Below are 20,308 nucleotides of genomic sequence, written 5' to 3'. Positions count from 1 at the left end.
GTTAGCAAACCCTGTATCAAAATTTAAAAAAACCCTTGTAAAGAGCTTATGTGACTCAGTGAGAAAGGTTTGGCTTCAATTCCCAGAGAGAGAGAGAGAGAGAGAGAGAGAGAGAGAGAAAGAAAGAGAGAGAGAGAGAAAGAGACAGAGAGAGAGAGAGAGAGACAGAGACAGAGACAAAGACAGAGACAGACAGAGACAGGGAGGGAGGGAAGGAGGAAGAAAAAGTTGAAGTATTAATTGACATTACATTGAATGGTATCTTTTAAAAATATCTCACCTTCTAAATTTTTGTCCTTGTTATTTATACATAATTCATACAGTTTGGGGAATTTTCTCCATATATAATCATGCAGTTTATAACCATGTTTTGTTTTTCTTTCTTTTCAATTCTTTCTTGTGACACCTTACACTGGCTAAGGTCACCAATAAAATGTTGAATAGAAATGGTTCTGGTGGCATCTTTGTCTTGATCCCTGACCTCAGAGAGAAAATTTTCAGTATTTCCCCATTAATATGATACTTGCATAAGCTTTCTGCAGATACCATAAGAAGTTGAAAGAGGAAAGCCCGCCTGGTTTAACCTGCGCTCTCCCTCCTTGCAAAGCCCTAGCCACCATTACTTACTTCTCTTTGAGGCCAGACGCTCCAAAACAGTAACAGGTGAAAGGAATTAGCCATTCCATGGTCACCAGGTGCCTACTATTCTGTGTTTGTATGCATCTACTAAGCTTTGTCTTTAATTGAAAACTCTTCCACTTAGATGAAACCTTATTGCATCTTAAGAAATGGTTCATTACTTTGTGACATTTACAATCCAAGAAGCTGAAAAACTAAGCTTTTCATTTTTTAGTTAATGTACTTATAATTAATTAGCACTGCTTCCAAAGTATTGAAAAACTTTTAAGTGAGGTAAGCACAAGAATTTAATGAGTCCAAATGGTTTTCTAAAAACAGGTGCAAAAGAGCAGCAACGGGTCCGTTGATTTATTACCTGATTCCCTACCAGACCTGCCCGTGTCTCTGGTTCTGCTGTCCTTGATCGTGGTTGACATCATTGAAAAACTCAGGATATATCCTCTCAGAGGGAGGGAAAGGAGTAAGTATTTTTCTAAAAACAAATTTTTTTTAAAGTTTGGTAAGTCTTTCACTCTTTTGCCACTCTGTTATCTGATGGCATGTTTAATAACACCATATCTTCTCTTAGGGATAACATTACTGTTGGAAGATTGACAACAAAGCTTTCTAAACATAGCTATTTTAAAACCTATTTTGATAGTCAGTTGTTCTTATTTCTTAGTGGCATTTTGGTAGCTCTGATGAATGAATAAAACTATCAAATATTTAATACCAAAAATTTAATGTTTACCCTAGCAAAAAAATTACCTAAGTAAATTATTGTAGATTTCTACTTTTGTGGTAACTGTCTTAAGTCTTTAAGTTTAGATGAATAAAGTGATACCTCAGATAACTTTGTTATAGGTAGCATACTTTGAATATTATAGTTGTGCCCTGGAGAATTATATGAATTAATTGTGGATTATAAAAAATTCAAAAATCACACTAATAAAACCACGATAGGTCATATTCCTCCAAAGTGAGCAGTTGATATTAAATGGAAATTAACCTTAAAATATGTATTTTAATTATTCTAATTAAATTTATTATAAATTTATGCATATAAATGTATAATAGAATAATAAAAATAAATTTATTTTAATTTATTGTAAATTTCTTTTAATTATTCTAATTAAATTTGTTATAAATTTATGCAATTATAAATTCCTTGAACTTTTATTTAATATGTGATAGTTTGTGTTTAATTTGCAATATTTATATAATTATTGTATGGCTAAGATTTTGTCATGTGGTGCATCTGAAATGGGTGGACATTGTAAGATCACTTCCCAACAAGGTGCCCAGGGTATTTCAGAGTGACAGGGACAATGAACAGAGCCAGTCATTTATTTGTGGGCCAAGAATCAACCCTCTTATCACTTTACTCTTCAAATTGAAAACAAGACTGAGTTGGAGACCACAAGGAAATCTAAGTGCCTCATTTTGTATTTGTTATTGGGTAGGTGTTAACTATTTTGTTTAGTGCAACAGAGGTGACAGGTGAGGTGACAGTCAGGGGCCCCTGTTAAGGAAAAAAGTGCTCCCAAGGTACAACTGCTGTCCAGAGCCAAATGTTTTTTGTCTTAAACTGAAGAGATTTGTGAATCTCTAAACCCTTTACTACATCTCCAGATTTGTTAGAACTGCAAGACTGGTTTTGATGATTTTAGATTTTCTCTATTAATGTAAACTTTCTCTTCAAGTGAAAAGTTCTACTTTTTAAAAAGTACATATATATTTTTTAGAAGAAGCTAATGACATTTTAGTTTTGTTACTGATGAGTTGGATTTTTAAAGGGAAATTTTTCCTGAATCCGGCAATGAGGAAAGTTCTAAAACATCTTGTATAACTGCTTCTTCCTAAAAGGCCTCCTTGAATTCCTTTCTGCCCAAACTGAGGATAATTACTATCTGGTTTAATTAGCTCTGCCAAAACCCCAGTCTAATAAAAATATCTTTATGAATATAAATGGTTCATGCACTTGATTTTTATGCAAGCTTTCAATTCAGTCTCTCACCCTCATTTTTAACATGCATATTAGTAAAGTAAACTGTATAAATTTTGAGTCCATGGGATAGTCTCATTTATCCCATGGAACTTAAACACATTAACATACAAATCTTAATGTATAAATTTGATTCCAAGCAAATATGCTATAAATACGCTGTCAGCACATGTGGTACTTTTAGAATCAAAGAAGGAGGGTAGGAATGGCTGATGAGCAAGATTTAGAAAATTTGTCTCCCTTTACAAAATGCGGAGAAAGTATATGCTGCGCTCCATCCAAGTAGTTCAGCATGCATAGCATGTTCATTATCTCATAGCAGTTTTGACTTTAGATTAGATGAAACTCAGGGGACGCAAAATGCTAGGATATATAGACGTTCCTGTGCCATCTTCACCATCTTAAAGCCAAGCAACAAAATTTTATCTGTATGAAGCTTTTCCTTTTCTAAATTTTAAATATAAGTTATTCTATATACAAAGTGTGCTGGGCCAAGATATCCTTTTTTTTTTTTTTTTTTTTTTTTGGTTTTTCTTCCAGTACCAGGAATTGAACTCACGACCTTGCACTTACCAGGCAAGTGCTGTGCCACTGAGCCAAATCCCCAGCCACCCCAATGTATCCTTTTGATTGACTTTCTATTACTAGTGAAAACACCTCAGTTTCAAGCGATCATCCTGCAACAATTCCTAAGCGCATCACTTCACATACAGTGAATCTTCATGGAAATATTTTTCTTGCATAGAGATGTCTGAGTTATGCTAACTTCACAGATATTCACAATGCCTAATGATATTAATTTCTAGTCATGTGAACAGATGACAACAATGGAATCATCCAATTTGAAGAGCCCCTGGCCTGCGGGTACAATGAGTGTACCCCAGCATTTCCATCTCAAGTGTGCTAGCCGAGTCTTGACTTATTAATGATTAGCCCTCTGTCTCTTCTTCATCTTCCATCTTGTTCCTGCCCTTGTTCTAAAACCCAGAACTCAAGTTATCAGCAGTGTTCTGAATTTTTGGTTCAGATCACTGAGTGCTTCTGTTTTGCTCTCGTCATTCCTGTATGCAAAGATGCTGTCTCCACCCTGCCTGTGAAAGTCTGTGCTCTGAACTCTGTCCATCCTCAGTCCTGAGGTTACTTGTCTTTGGGACATGAGCTAATGTTCTGCTGGTGCTTTAGATGGACTACCTTTCTTCTGCTAGTTGGAATACTGACTTCCAGGGAGTTCTAGAGAAGTCTTGGAGTACGGGAATAATGATTTTTGTTTGGGAACACAGGTTTCTATCTGCACAATGTACTCTACTAAAAGATTGTGTGGACTTCAATGACTGCTAGTAACGATCATTTTTCTCCAGTGGAAATTACCATGTTTGCTTCTTCCTGGGCCTTGCACCTGAGTCTAATAGAGACAAATTTCTTCTTTTAAGGTGTTCCTCACCCTATGGGGACTCAGAGCTTCTCCTCACACCAGCCATTACAATGGACATTGCACTGTCTAAACTCCAATTATGATCTCCATTCATTTCCCTCTATGCCACTACCCAGAATGCCTTAGTTCTTGTATACATCAGCAACCACAAACAGCAAGTTGACGGTGTTCATGGCTAGGGTGAGAGTTTTCAGTCCTACCTACAGGATTTATTTCAATAGTATACGTAGTCCAGTTTGGATATCATGTTACAAGATGGTATAATAGAATACATACGTAAAATACTACGGTGCTGTAGGTGAAGGAAAACTTACTCTAAGGTGTTGGAGGTCAGAAAAACTAAAGAGTGAATCTGGTGGACATGGGGAAGAGAGCCTTGTAATATCAAAGGAAGGTCAGGCCTCAAGGAACTTAGTTGTGTGTATAAGTGAGTGGGTGTGTTTGGGAAATGAAAATAACTTCAGTTGGATTTCACACCCTGAAGCAACATATCTGTTTGTGGAATGGAAGTCACCTTCTTAGAACCAACTCCTACTTGTTTGTCAGTTTGTCCTTCTGGAAACTACAAAATGACTTCAATGACGGCTGTGAAATCTTGGAGGAAGGGAAGGTTTGGGGTCTTTAGAGGCTGCAGGTGCTACTCAGCCAGATCAACACAAAGCTTGTTTAGGAATTATTTATGTAAGATTTCCTGGTTGGGGACTAAAGGTTTGAAAACCATCCATCCAGGACCATCACTGTCACAGCTGAGGTGACAAATCCCCTCTCCAGGCCCAGCTTTCTGCAAAATCCTGGAGACAAACTGCTCTGGGCAAATTCAGCTTTGCAGGTAGAGCAGGCGCAAGCTCCTGGGGCACATCCAGGATTGATGTGCAACACCTCTAAAGAACATGTAACTTTTTTCACATGCCGCTTTGAATTTATCTCTAATGTTATTTCTCCAGATGAATACATATCCATGTTAAAAAGCTATAAAATAGAGACTTAACAGAAAATAAATAGGACAATCAACTGTAATCTTATAATCTAGAGATTTATTGATCTTGTCTCTTTTCAACGTATGGTGGGTGTCGCTGTTGTTACTGCAGCATCTGCCACTGCATCAGTTTCATTCATTGAATAATATCCCATTGTATCAATGGATCATACTACAGGTAGCTGAACCTCCATAATTGGATAACTGGGTATGTCCTTTTTTTTTTTTTTTTTTTTTTGCCATTCTAAGCAGCCCTGTTAGAAAAGAACAAGAATATAGAATGAGTAAGGCCATGGATGTCCGGGTTGGGGAGGGGACAAGTCACGGTGACAGCACATGCATGGTGTAGGAGGTCTGTGTTTGCAGTGACCCTGTGTTGGGTGTGGGAGTCGGAAGCCTCTCAGCAAGTGGCCAGTCAGACGGAAGCCGGGGACGGAGAGAGTTAACTGGCACTGGCTGGGAGCCGAAAGATATCAGGACGATGACTGCAGAGTGTCCTCAGAAGACCTAGGGCCGCCACTCATGCCCAGACTCGGCAACACCGCTGCCAGAAGAAAGGAACTGTTATGGGCTGGTTGCACACACACAGAAAGGCAGAGGGGGTCGGAAGCGGGTTGTAGGAGCAGCTTTGGCTGCGTTAGGGCTGTCTGCGCAGTCAGAGACGCTTGCGGGGAAGAGGTCGACAGCAGCACTCCTCAAAGGCGGCAGTTTCCACTGTTATCCCAGTGAGAGGTGCCAGGTATGATGCTGGCAGGGCACGGCTTTCAAATAAATCTGCTCGCAAGGGCCCTGGGCCAGTCCATTCTGTGTCATCTCTTTCATACCAAGTCGCAGGCCAAGGGCTGCAGGGACCTCAGCAGCAGAGACGATGATTTTCTTCCTTACATGCCTGGATGCGGAGTTCCTGGCTCAAGGTCTACATAAGATTTTAAGGTTTTCGGTCTGTGTAGTCCAGTCGCTCTCTCCGAAGAGTGCACTTATTTACCCTCTAGACATCAGCGTAAGAAAACACCCGTTTCTCCGCAGTCTTGTAATTTATTCCCTTTTATCTTTGCCGACTGCCCTGGCAAATGGTATCTCCTTACTTTCCTGGCTTGTGTTTTGAGGTAGTTGTGTTTAACATTTTCACATAGTTTTGCTGGCCATTTTAATTATCATCTATTTATGTCTGTGTTCCTTATCTAGTTATAGCCTTTCTTTCTTTAAAATTTGTTACTGACTTATGAGTTCTATAAATGTTAAAGAGGTTACGCTTTGGCTGTCATAGCTGTGACATATATTTCAGTTACCATTTGTCTTATAATTTTGCCATGGTATTTTCTGATATAGAGAATTTTAAATTTTGCTCTGTTTCAAGTTCTCAGCCTTTACTTTTTTGGTTCAGTCTTTGGCATTATGCCTAGGAAGTCTTACTTTTCCTATAACTGAAAATTATCAATAATTTTCTCAAAGAATTTACATTTAAATGTTTAATGAAGAAAAGTTAAATGCTCTGTAGGGTACAAATTTGTAAATTTATAAATAAGCAATATATCAAATATGATAATCAGTATACTAATTTATTTGATCAGGCAGTGTTTGGATTTATTCCTCTACAATATTTATGTCCATTTCTTCCTGATAGTTACAACATACAAAAACACAGCAGAATGCTTTAAAAATATTAGTCTCAAGCACACACCTATTTGAACCGAATCAGGATCTTTGGGGCTGGGACTTGATTATGTATAGATTTTTAAAAAGAACATCTCATTGGATGGTTCTGATTTTATATCTCTAATCAAGAGCTGTGGTTCTCATCCTTGGCTGTACATTAGAATCAACTAAGGGGCTTAAAATTTATTTGATATTCAGGCTCTAACCCTAGATAATTAAATCATAATTTGGGGGAGTGGGACCCAAGCACTAGGAATTTTTCAGTCTCACCAGGTAGTTTACAGCTGTGGAAGTAATGAGGTGCAATAAGGAGAGAGAAATCAGATGCAAGTGACACCTAGTGATGCCCCAGTGTGACTGTGAAGTAGACATTTTCTGTTGCAAAGAGTGGAGGTGGGTAGAAGGGGGAGAATCTAATGGTTTGAGAAACCCTGGGGTGGCTGCAGTGGAAAAGAGAAGCGAGGTGGGGTAGGGACAGGGACCTGGGGAGATGGGTGATTTTGAGGGTACTACAAAGAGTAGAACCAGGGGTATCTACTTTGCCACTCAGCAAGATGAGGTGATTTTCTGCAGTCATACCCAAGATCTGGACATGAGCTGTAGATGAGGCAGAACTATAGGACTGCTCCAGCTCGGAGTTCGCAGGGCAGGGATAGAAGAAGGAAGAGGAACTGCTCTCCTCTAAACTATTTCTGCTTGTTATTGACTAGTGAAACATGATTTCTTTTTTCTTTCTCTTTTTAATGTGCTAGGGATAGAACCCAGGGCCTTGCACACATTAAGCATGTGCGCTACCACTGAGCTACATGCCCAGCCCCCAAAGAGAATTTCTAAAATACATGGCGCTGATGATTTTTATTGAACTTGTATTTCTAACATCTCAGAGGCTTCTTGTTAACTTATATGCAGGCGCTCTTAACCTTGGGTATCCCCCAGAACCAGGAAAATCTCTAAAATACAAACACATGAGCTCTGCATACAGGTGGGGAGACAGAACCCAGAATGTATGATTTTTTTTTTCTTTTCTTTTGTGGCACTAGGGAAGTAGACTCGGGGCCTTTGTTTCAAACTACAATCCCCAGCTCTTCTTATTTTTTATTTTGAGATAGAGGCTCTTGTATGTTGCTAAATTGCCTAGTCCTGCTAAGTTGCTAAATTTCTGGGCTTGAAATTGCAGTCCTCCCGCTTCAGCCTCCCAGAATGCTGGGATGACAGGCCTACAGCAATGATGCTGAGCCAGACCTGTACATTTTTAAAGCTCCAGAAACCATTCTGATGGCCTGGAATTAGGGATGGCCCTGATTCTAGGAAGTATTAGGAACTATAATCAATACCAAGTTTGAAAGCTGAGAGACCAACTCTAAATTCCTAAAGAGACTTAACTTCCCCAATTTCCTTAGAATGTAATTTATCATGCCTTAAGCAGACAGCATCTAAGAGATGTTACAGACTCAAAGGAAACAAAGGTAGCTGGGGACACTGTGGGATTTTTTTTTTTGAACAAAATGATTGACAGTTTGAGTTCCTCTTTGTTTCTTTTTAAGAAATAGCTTATTATACAATATCAGCCCAGCATGAGCTTGGTTTCCATTTTGTGTTGTTTTGCAAGAGTATGGTCAGGAATGTGTATGAGGGACACTGTGTTCGGGCCATGCCAAGAAGGGAGGGTGTTTCCTTCCGCACCTTCCTTTTGCTTCATAGAAGGAGGAAGTTCCAGGAAAGTATGTCAGTGCTGGGATTTTTTTTCTCCTTCTCAAGAAATCAGTGGCCACTTGCTAGACTAATGTGAAAGTGGTAACATTTCTGATTATCCCCTCTAATGAAGCAGCAGCTGTCAGGATTCAATCTTTGTGAATTAGACCGAAACCTTCCCTGGGAAGAGCCATGTGTCAACAGATACACAACATCAGGTGCCATCAAAATCTTGAGTTAAAATTCCATTTGATTGGGGCAGCCTCGTATGATTTTTAGCAATTTGTTTTTATATGGTTAATTTCTTCCTGAGTGGGAAAAAATTGTGAATGATTTTGGTATGTAAAATGAGACACTGGAGTGTGGCAGAATATTTTTGAAATAAATATACCAGGAAGACCGACAGGATTATCAGAGCATGGATCATTCTGCGTGCATTTCTTCAGAAGAACAAGCCTTGCTTTCCACATCTTTACTGACGAAGACAAACTCTTGTTGGTCTCAATGTGAAATGAAAGGCACAGGCCATTGTTTTCAGTGCCTTAAGTTTTCTTGACTTGTGTTGAAGGGAGCTGATTGCCTGCAGAATGTGCAGATGTTCCCGGTCATTTTTTTGTTGACATTGTGTGTGTATTAATAGTGGGGTCCTTTCTACGGGAACGCTACTTTTCTCATGCTCTGTTTCTATTGCTATTTTAGGACACCAAGTCCCCCATTTGTCAGTGTGTATGCAGGTTGTTGTTAGGGAGGGGTGGGAAAGCCTGCTTCTCACGAGCTCACAGACACACTCTTCCTAGAGTCACTCATCTGCCTTTTCCTTCCGGGGTCTGTGGACCCCAGACATGGCGGATGCCTAGGAGGCCTTTGAAAGGCCTTGAACCACTCCTGCTGCTGGTGGAGCCATTTCTCTGTCTGTCTGAGACCTGCCAGGCTATGCAAGAGCCACGCTACTCTGGCAGGCTCCTCTGGGCCCAGAGCCACGTTGCATCTTCTCTTACCGTGAGGCAATGCAGGTCCCCACGCTCTGCTGCCAAGAGAACCTGATGCCTCCCAGGGCTTGTTGATGTAATCAGTGCTACGGCCCTGCTTAAAGGGTTCTCTGTAGGCCTAGGGCCAGAGGGTCATCTGAGTGGGAGACCCTGTGCAGAAAGCCCGTCTTTCTCCCAGTTCACTCGGAGCAATTGTTGGGCCACGCTTTTATGCTTGGGCTCACTGGCCTTCGCGCAGGCTTTATTCACCTGAGTGCTCATTGTAACCTCGTGCAGATGCCCAAAAAGAAATCCCTTCCATCTTTTATTTGGCAAATCTTACCGGTGGGTCTATTTCATAACAATACCAGGTGCTGGGGGTAGAAGGATGAATAGCTCCCTGTTATGAAGCTCCCAGTTGAGTGGGCATAACGAGATGTTAGTAAGCTGCACTATAAATGTGCATAATTCAAGCTGAGATTAGTGCTCTGAATGCAGTGAAGCAGGCTCCTTCCCTTATGTGCCAATTTAGTTGCCCCGCTTGAGCCTTGCTTGGGTTTCTAGCTCTGGTCTTAAATTCATTCAATTCTAGTCTGTATGTGAACTCTTAATGCTCCAAAGTATTTATAAGAATGCAGGAACTCTAGTAGAGGCACTTCAAAGCATTTCAAAACGTAGAATTAGTTATATCTGGCAATGAAATAACTATGTGTTTCAACATTTTTGTCTTACTAATTATATTTAATTGAATTTGTTCAATATACTATTTTTATATATATTCTAAAATAAATATTTGAAGGAAACTGGCAAGAATAGGGGAACATAATTCAGCATGCATTATTTTATTGATTATATATTTCCGATTAAACATTTTTAGAAATATATATCATATATAACTAGCATAAATATATAATGATTTTCTACTTCTGTGTACAGTACATTAAATCATACTCTTATCTAAACACATATCAATGGGCCAAAGTAGCTTGAATGAAAAGCTGAAGATTAGCAAGTTTGGGGTAGAAAGTTTTCTCACTCTTCAAAAATAGAATAGATGAAAATTGAAAATTATAAGCTTTCAGCATTTTTTTTGTCCAGTGTTGGATGAATCTATAAGGTAATGGTAGAAGAGGAAACAGTCTTTAAAATTTATAACTATCCTCGACAAAGAATTCTCTTAAAATTTTACATTAATTAAAATGGATCATTTTAATTAATCCAGAAATGACACATACATTCATTGTCAGAGTTACACAACTCATGGCAGGGAGCTGAAGCTGGATGCTGGGTCTTTTGAATTTTCTGGATAACAGTACAATGCCTTTTGTAAAGAAAAGTGCTGTAAATGTTTCACACCTTGGGCCGTATGACTATGAATTTTTCCTGAACTGCTGATGGGCTGAATATTTGTCTTAAATTGATCTTCCTCCTCTTCATTTGGGAAAAATCTGTATAAAGTTTTTGAACACTGGAAATAGTTTTGACCAACTGGGGAACTCTAATTTGTAGCCTTTGCCCGTCTCCCTGCTATGACTTCAGCCATGACGAATTTCAAGCTAAGCTGGCAAAGGGTTATCTCTGGATATTGATCACTGAATTGGGAAGAGGTGTACATGATGTGCTCTTGCTAGGTAGCGTAAGCTGTCTGCCTCCGTACAGATATTACTTCCGGGGTACAGACGTTTTCTTTCCGATGTGCACAGGCAAGTATGAGAAATCAACTCGTGATCTTAAGTCACGCAGTGTTGTACTATTTCTCAAGCTCTTGAATCTCCTTCAACATAGGGTATCTGGGTCACAGTGCAACCAAAGCCAAAGTTTAACAAGCTTCAATCACCCTTATTGTTCATGATATACTCTGTTCTTCTCTATTCTAATTTCATCAATTTAAGGCAGTAAATTGTTTGGCTATTGCTACTTTTTATTGAACACATACATGACTTTCTATATGTCAGACCCTACTTTAAGTGCTGTGTAGATATTGACTTATTGCTTCAGTATAACCATCCTGTTAGGTAGACCCTGTATTTGATCATTTATTTCTTGGCAAATACTACTTCTTTTTCCTACCTCAGTGACTGTATAGTTTCCAAATAGCAATGTTTATCATTGATGTTGGGTTGTATTCTGACTGCCTTTCCCCTTCCAGTTCTCCAAGAGAATTATGACCAAAAGTGCTTTGAGTGTGTTGTGTTTTAAAATTTTTTAGAATAAAATTACTCATTTTCTCCTCTAGTTTTGTTTTCAGTGTTCACATGAATTATTTTTAGTTTTCTTTAGAACATTTTGCCCATGGGAAAAATGTAATTCGGAGAATATTCATCAAGACTAGTCACACTTTCGTTGGAATGATGCTTTGTCATCTGGCTGTTGAGACGTGCTGCCTCTGCACTTGTCACCACTTAAATCCCCTTTCCCTTGCTCTGACCTCAGCAAGTGCTTCCTATTGAACTGAAAATAAAGTCCATTTCTTCTCTCTTGAGCCCTAAGGCTTTATTTCATCCGTCTCTGTCACGGTCACTCTGGTACAGTGAGGAAAGGCTGGGGATTCAAGTCCTGCTCTTTCTACTTGCTGGCTGTTTGACCTTGGAAGCTATTCTTTATGTCTCCTCTGTTTGCTTTCATTAAAGCAGCCAGGCAGCAGTGTCTACGTCCCAGGACTTTAATAAGTGAGTTAATGCACATTAAAAGCCTAGAACAGAACCTAGTAACTAGAAAGCTCTTAGTGAGAATGAATACCTCTCTGCTTCCTCTTCTGTCTGTATTCCTAACCTTTCTCCAGGCTCTCCCTCAACTTGTGAGAGCTGAAGGATCTTCACACATGCAATTCCTACTACCTGGCAAGTTCTCTTTTCCATTTGTCACCTGGTCGATCCCTTATTCTTTCCATCTCTGCTTACCTGTCACTTCTCAGACGAGCCTCTCTTGCCCCCTAAATAACTTGGGTTGCCTTTGATAATTTTTGTCGCGGAATTTACCATTGGCCCTCCACATCCACAGTTTCTGCAGATTCAGCCACCTGTGGATTGAAAATGTTTGAAAAAAAATTGCATCTGTCCTGAACATGTCCCAACTCTTCTCCTCGTTATTCCCTAAACAGTAGAGCACACTATTAGTATTTCCATTATAGCAGGGATTATAAGTCGTCCATGGTGGTTTAAACTACATGGGGGGTTTGTTTCCAATGAGGTATTTTATCCATGTTTTATGAACCTCAGCCAACCGAGGTTATCAATATAATGAAACCAAACTGATGGGATGAGAGCAGATTATTCTGTCATTTTTCCAGGTCTTTCAGCTGCACATCAAACCTGAGGCTGGTTGTGCCACATTTATTTAACCAGCCTGTGAGGTTTGCAGCAATTTTTCCAGCCCTGTGATCGTGATGATTTCAAACTCATCAGTGTAACTGTGCTTCACCATCACAGTGAGAAACCGGACGAGGACTTTGGAGCACAGCCTAGTAAGGGCCTGGTGTTTGCCTCTCTTTTCAGCATGGCCGACGCTCTTGGATCAACAGCCAGGACATTCATGCGCGCCACTGTGGCAGCCCGGAAAGATGGCAGAAAGAGCTGCAGGGGAGAATTTTCTATAAGAGATGCGAGCATCCACGCGTCTGAGTCCCAGGGGGGACTCCAGGCCCCAATACTGTGGGGTGACTGCTTTCTTTTTAAAGCCCTGTCGCCATTTATTATTCTTTACTTAGTGGTGCGAGTCAGGAAGTTGTGGACAGTGGGGACCACTTCCATACTACTTGGTTCGTTATCTGCTGATGTCCACTTTAACTTTAGGTGTGGTGCATCTCTTTCATATTGGCCTGCTCCTAACAGGTATTTGGGAGAACACTTGGTTAAGAGCATCCTCATTGTGGTGTGTTTTTAGGCGCCTTTACTTGTGATTCCTCTTTCTTTTTACTTAGGTAACGCATGGCCCTCTTGATCTCTTTGCAAGAGGAATGCACGGTGACCTAGAAACTGCCTTTCTACACCTGTTCTGTGGGGTTCTATTTATTCCCTGTGAGCTTAATGGTAACTTTCTGGAGGAACCTGTTGGAGGTAGAAACAAATCAGTAGAAGCACATAATAAAGCAAAATAGGTACGGGTTACTGTATCTACTTACACATTTGCCTGTTATGGGAGATTTTTTCTGAATTATTTAGTTTGCACAGTGAAGAAAGATGAAGAGTTATTTCGGCACCTGGCATCCCGTGTAGGAGCTGCACAGAGTGGTGGCTCTTTCTTGTTGGTAGAGGGTACTGTGTGCCTCTCCGGAAGTGAAGGCATCGCTCTGTTTAAGCTATAAACAGTATCTTTTATAGTTTTTGTGCTCACACATATCATTTTACCAAAATAGAACAAATAACAACAGAAAGAATCCAAGCTATAATTAGAAAATGAAAAGGTGCTAATTTGGAGAGAAAATTCATCATGGAGCCAAAGGACATAGTCTAGTATTGAATGCATGAATGTTTATGTCACATGGAGATATATTTGCTCGTCCAATCCAATCACCAAAAGATTTCTTGGCTTTTTTAATCTCTCCTTTGACCTCTGGGAGGCCAGAGGCACTTTCTGGTTAGACTAGGGCTACTCACTGCATGAAAAGCACACAGAATCTACTCTCAAATCTACCCTGGTCCCTGTTGAGTCCTGGAGACATGAAGCTCCCGCCCCCTACTTCACCAAATACCCACGGACCGGGATTTGGTTTCTCACCAAAATCAAACGCTAGCTGAGAACTCATTGCTCACAACAGCAAGTTTCATTCTCAGATGTTACGACTCCCACTGATCGGGTAGGAAATGTTAATGTGTCTTTTCTTAGTGGTCACTTCCTGAATGCTGAATTTGCAATCATCTTTTAAAAACCCCAACCATACACTGTGTTCATGGCTAGTGTCGGAAAGGGGAGTTGGAGTTTTGTTCGAACAGCACATGATTTTATCTTTTACTCAAATATTGTTTGTTAAAGTGAATACTATTTAGACCACTGTGATTTCTTACAAAATGTTTTAAGGGTCATGGATGATTTAGTTTTGAATGACTCATATTTGTACTGTTTCATTGAGAATTTAAATTATTTTCTAGTTTATAAAAATACTCAATTCATCTTAAAATTTTAAGTAATTCATTGGGTAAATAAAAACTACTGAAGTTTATTGTGTCTTTTAAGTAAACACTGTTATTTACAGTAACAAAACATTTTATTACTTATGAGTTGTAATTTATTTATTTTAAAATGTTTTCATTTTCAGTCCTGTACAGTTCAACAAATTTTTATTGACTTTGACCTTTAGAGCTATTCAAAGTAATGACACTCTTTAAATTCTTTCTTGGGCTGAGGATTTAGCTCAGCGGCAAAAGCGCCTGCCTGGCAAGCGCAAGGTCGAGGTCGTAAGTTCGGTTCCCGGTACCGGAGAAAAACCGAAAAAACAAACAAACAAACAAAATTCTTTCTTATCAGGCAATATGGCAGCTTTGCATGTTTGAAGAGTCAACTTTGTCAGGGGTGACAAATTCTTAGCAAAAAAAATGTTTAAGTGTATTAATGTTTACAGAAGTATGCTATACCTTTCATATATAAAGGCAATGCTTTTGGGCTGGGTGCATAGCTCAGTGGTACAGTGCTTACCCAGTGGGCATAGAACCTAGATTCAATCCCCAGCACCTTGTAGGACAACATTACAACAACCGTCACAACTCCATTCACAGCAGTGTAGGTCTTGTGATTTGAGAGTCCCTTCATAATTTCCAACCTTGGCAACCCCCTATACATACAATGAAGACTGAACACACACACACACACACACACACACACACACACACAATGGTGGTAAGTCTAATGCCTTCCTTTTTCAGAGGACTGGTGTGTTGACCAGGTATAGCTTCATGACCACAGGAGAGATCCCTAGACTAGTTAGTCCTATGGACCACTTCAAAAACCTTTGGGAAAGAACAGTTTAACAAGCTTGAATTCAACCCCAAAAGGGGGTGCACTCTTGTAATCCCAGCACTCTGAGAAGCTGAGGCAGGAGGATCACAGGTTTCAGCCCACTCTGGGAAAATTAGTGACTTAGCAAGATGCTGTCTCAAAATAAAAAATAAAATGTTCTGGGGAAGTAGCTCAGTGCAGAGGCCCTGGGTTCCACCCCAGTCATGGAGGAAAAAAGTCTTGAATTCAGCACATGATGCATTACTCTGATTCTCTAGAGGTCAAATAGAATCCCACTTAGCACCAAACTCCCTGCCTAGAGATCTGTGGAGTACTTATCTCTGTGAACCTGTGTCATCTTACAAAATGACAAGGTTGGACAGGCGAAATTTTAGATTCATTTGATTTTATGACACACATATGTTTTGGAATGAGCACATGATATCTTGCTGGTAACAACTGCAAAGTTATGAATTTGTCATTTGGAGTCAAACAAATCTTGGCGTTGAATTCCAGCTCTGCCCATTTCTAACTATGAATTTGGGCATATTCAACCTTGAGAGCTTCAGTTTCTATATTTGTAAAATGTCACAGTAAACCGTATCTTTCAGTGTTGTTCCCAGGATTAAGTGAGATAATGTGTGATCGTGCTTAGTTCAGTGACTAGAAATGGCTTTTACTGTAAAATGCTAAAAATTCCTTAAACTCTAGACCCAGGAAAATATAAGAGAAAGAGAATTTTCTCCCTGTCCTTTGTTACCTTTTGCTGGGATATAGGCCTCCACTGAGATAACCCATAGAATTTTATTTTTCACTTGAATTCCAATTTGGTTAAAATGTAAATTAAAATTTTTATTTTTAAACTAAAAGTGCACACACATCAATTTATTGCAGGTGACAAAGACAGGCACATCCATACGACCACTTTGCAGGAAATAAAAACTGTGACCGAGCAAGTGGGGCAGAATGAAGGAAATCCTGCGCTTTCCCAGGCAGCCAAGACCCCTGGGACGTCACAACCACTGAGCCACGTCGTCCTGGGACCTCAAGAGCCCTCCTTTGACTCTGGAATCCTGAAGACAATGTCCCGGCGAGACTCGCGGGCGGAGATATTCCTGTGGAGCTTTCTGCGGTGGTCTGACACCATAGAAATGGTGCGTGTGGCTGGTCACCCCAACGTGTACAAATCAGGCTGGCTGTACCCGGTCTACATATTCAGTTTTCTTTCTGTGCTTCGAATTATATTCACTCCCCAAAACCCTCTGCTCAATTCCTTGGGCATCCTGCTGCAGGATTTACCCTTTGTCTTTGTTAGATTTAGTTTAATCATTGCTTTGGGAACCATCACTCCCATATTAGGTCTCTGTAAAAATATACTAGTGACCCTCTCTTATGTTTACTTCAATTATTTAACCAAATTCAGGCCTTTCTCCAGCTTTGAAACGTCTCTGCCTTAAAAAGAAAATGTAAGATCGACTTTCTCATTATGGTTATAGGACCATTTCGAATAATATTTTCCTGGGCTTAAGCTTTGGTACTATATAAATAAAGCACAGATTGTAGTGAATAAACCATTTTTGATAAATAGCTTATCAGTTTCTTATGTTTACAGATGGTGCTAAATTTAAACAAAGTTATATTGTGGTAAATTGGCTCTGTGAGCCTCTAGAGAATGTTAGCAATTAATTTTAGTTATATCTATTGGATTTTTTTAATCTGAAAAAACAATCTTGAATGGAGCATTTTTAGAAAAATGAGAGCATGTTTCTCCTCTAAGTTAAATCAAGAAAGAGGCATTTTTTTAGAAAATAACACCTGAACTTATTGAAAAGTTGTAGATTATTTTTGTTTTTAAAAATCTGAAAATTGTAATTTCAGGATGTCCATTTTTTTTTAAGGATCTCTTTCAAATATAGAATCATATATACATGTTTTTAAGTTTTTTGATTTGCATTCTGGTTTGTTGTTGGTCAGTTTTTTTTGTTTTTTATTTTTCAATGCTAGGGATCAAATCTGCGGCCTCGCATAGCTGGGCCGGCACCCTACCGCTGAGCTTCCTCCTGAGCCCAGGAACTATGTTCTTTATTCTGCTGTAGCAAGTGACTTTTGTTTCACTGACTGATTTCAAAAAGCAGTTACTTTAACAGATACATGACTCAGGGGAAGGCTGAGCTGTCTTGCTAGTATTGCAGCACTGACATGACTGTTGTCCAACATAATGAAATCAAGGCACATCAATACCTAGGTACAGTTTTATAATCAGAAGCCATAAAATGAAGATGCGGGCTTCAAGGTATAAGAATATTTAATTTGTGGAATTTATCTGAAAAAATAAATTCTAGTATAAGCCCTATTTAAAATTCTGAGTTCAACTTACAAATATATTAACGAAAGTGCCTCGTCTGGTACTGTACCGTGGAAATTGATACCTTAAAAATCATTAACTACATAATCATGGAATTTGCTTTACTACATTGGCACACTGTGATACAGAAGACTATGAATTATTCAAGCAATAATGTTGAAACACAAGTATTTTAATGATATCATTCTTCAAGAAACACATGCCTAAATACATTGCTTTAATTGTTTTGTTTTATTCTTTTCCGTATCCCTGCTTACCTTCTGGGAATAATACTTTAAATCTTATATTTGTGCAAAATAATACAGTCTTCTTTTTGCTTCTTTGTTTTGTTTTTATGGTACTGGAAATTGATCCCATGGAGCGCTGAGCAAGAGCCTCAGCTCTTTTTACTTTTCAACAGGACCTTGCTAACTTGGCCTTGAACTTGTGATCCTCCTGCCTGAGCCTTCTCATTAGCTGGGTTACAGGTGTAAGCCATTGAGCTAAGAAATTGTAGCACTTTTTAAAGACTTTGCTCTTGTGTTTACTTTCTTATACATTAACTAAGGGAAGGTATTTGGCTTCACAGTGGGTCTTTACCTTCATATGTTCATCCTCTAGGTACTTATAATACTTGTTAAAAATAAAAAAAATATTTAGTGCAAGTAATTTCAAGTTCTTCCTTGGTAATCTTTTATTTTAATTAAGAAAAGGATATAAATAAGTGATTAATTTGTAATGTTTCTATGCATGAAAATATTTCAGTAAATACATATTAATTTCACATTGGGATGTATAAACAGCACTCAAAGAAACTCTAGACTGTTGTTTGAGTTTAGAATTCTTTTTGTGCCGAATATTTGAACGTGAATGTGCCTTATATTTTGGGAGTGGCAACACTACATAAATAATGAAGGCCTGAGCCCAAGATTATGTCAAGGAGAAAAAGTGTTAAGTATCTAATTTAATTTGAGTGTATACTTGTTCATAAAGTTCAAGCCAGTGGTGTTTAGTAGACATGACAGCAAGTTATGCTGAGCAACATTAATTCTAGACTGTGTGATTGAAAGTTATATCATTAAAATTATATTGCAGTTCTCATAGTTTCTAAATGTTGTTGGTATTAAGGTCCATGTAGTGTTTTGTTCCTAATAAACAATTTAGTTTTATGTTCCATAAAAGTATGTCTGTAAAACATAGCCGAGTCTATGATAGGTCTATGACATTTTATCCCAAGTTTGGAGCCCAACTGATAATATGTCTTTGTTAAATGTTAAGTTTATTGTAAAGTTAGTTGTTGAAGGATATACTTACAATTTTTTCTGTGATCAGACTAATTTGTACCATCTAAATTTTTTAATAAAAATTCTTTAATAGATTTTTAAAGTGTTTTTTCTTTCTCAAAGTTGATGTTTAAAATTACAATGTGTAAATGTTACAGTCTTTTAAAAACAGTTTTATTTTTTTGAGACAGGTCTCACTATGTACTTTAGGCTGGGCCTGAACTCACTATGTAGCCCAGACTGGCCTTGAACTCTTGATCCTCCTGCCTCAGCCTCCCGGGTGCTGGAATTACAGGGGTGTGCCACTACATCTAGCCTCAATCTTCTTTTTCATCTAATGACCTTATTTCATGGAGGGATGATGCCAGTAATGGTAAGGAAAGGAGAGAGAAATGAAATAGTGCTGTGCTGAGCTTTGGGCTATTTGATTGAAAAGTCGGTATTTAGTGTAGGGCGTCTTGGAGCAAAACTTGATTTAGTGAACATTTCAATAGCTTTTGCTTATCACAGGCATTAAAATACATAATGAATTAAACTTCAGAGAGGAACAATATACCACTTAGAGGCCACGGAACTTAGGAATCGGCACACACTCCAGAGAGGAGAAAGAAAACAATACAGACAAAGTGCATGTAGTGTCTACACTGGGTGGCATCTTATTTCACAAAGTGGTTTTCTATCTGTTAATCAAAGTCATATGGCGAAGCATTTCCTCAATGTCCAGCTTCTTGGCTGCTTGTCTCTCTATCCATTCTTTAGGCTTTCTGGTAATTTGATCCAAACAGAACCAACAAAGTCAGGAGGTGAGAAACCAGAGAAACAGGAAAACCAAGACCCAAACCCCTCTACATCAGAAGAGTGTTTCAAGCCTGGCATGGTGGCACAATCCTGTAATCCTACCACCTGGGAGGCTGAGTCAGGAGGATCACCATGAGTTCAAGGCCAGCCTGGGCTACATAATGAGTTCAAGGTCAGTCTGAACTGCATAGTGAGACCCTATGTCAAAAAGCCAAAACCAACCAACGAAACAAACCCAAAACAAGAGCGTTTCAAATCCTCATAGAAAGGTATGAATTCATGAACTTGGAACAGCACTCAGACATGTGTTTATCAAGACTGCTGTGTGTGATTTTCAGAGCCTTGGGAAGAATGCTTTCCGCTGAAGAGTGCATGACTTTCACATCCCTGGGAAATGAAACCGGAGTACCTGCATCTAATACTTTTATAACACCAAAGATTAGTAAACAATTGGCTATTTACAAGAGCTTTTTATCCATATTACCATTTGTAAGCATTTTATTGATACATTCATCATATTTGATTGCCTGGTATAGACTAGGTGTCTTGGTTACTTTTCTCTCATCACTGGGACGAAATATCCGATGCCCAAAATTAAGGAAGGT

At 39.0% G+C, this 20,308-nt stretch overlaps 1 protein-coding gene across 1 annotated transcript in view; it reads left to right on the top strand.

Moving 5' to 3' along the window:
• Tmem236 (transmembrane protein 236) overlaps positions 1-17,184 on the top strand; it is a 42,411-nt gene extending 25,227 nt beyond the window's left edge. The window contains exons 4-5 of the mRNA XM_005386960.2: positions 958-1,099; positions 16,173-17,184. Coding sequence (XP_005387017.1) covers positions 958-1,099; positions 16,173-16,735 — 705 coding nt within the window. The 3' untranslated portion in view covers positions 16,736-17,184. The remainder of the gene's footprint in view (positions 1-957; positions 1,100-16,172) is intronic.
• The last annotated feature ends 3,124 nt before the right edge of the window (positions 17,185-20,308 follow it).

This window comes from Chinchilla lanigera, unplaced genomic scaffold, assembly GCF_000276665.1.
Source record: "Chinchilla lanigera isolate Chin_1 unplaced genomic scaffold, ChiLan1.0 scaffold00028, whole genome shotgun sequence".
Lineage (NCBI taxonomy): Eukaryota > Metazoa > Chordata > Mammalia > Rodentia > Chinchillidae > Chinchilla > Chinchilla lanigera.
This window is presented reverse-complemented; position numbering and strand designations above follow the sequence as displayed.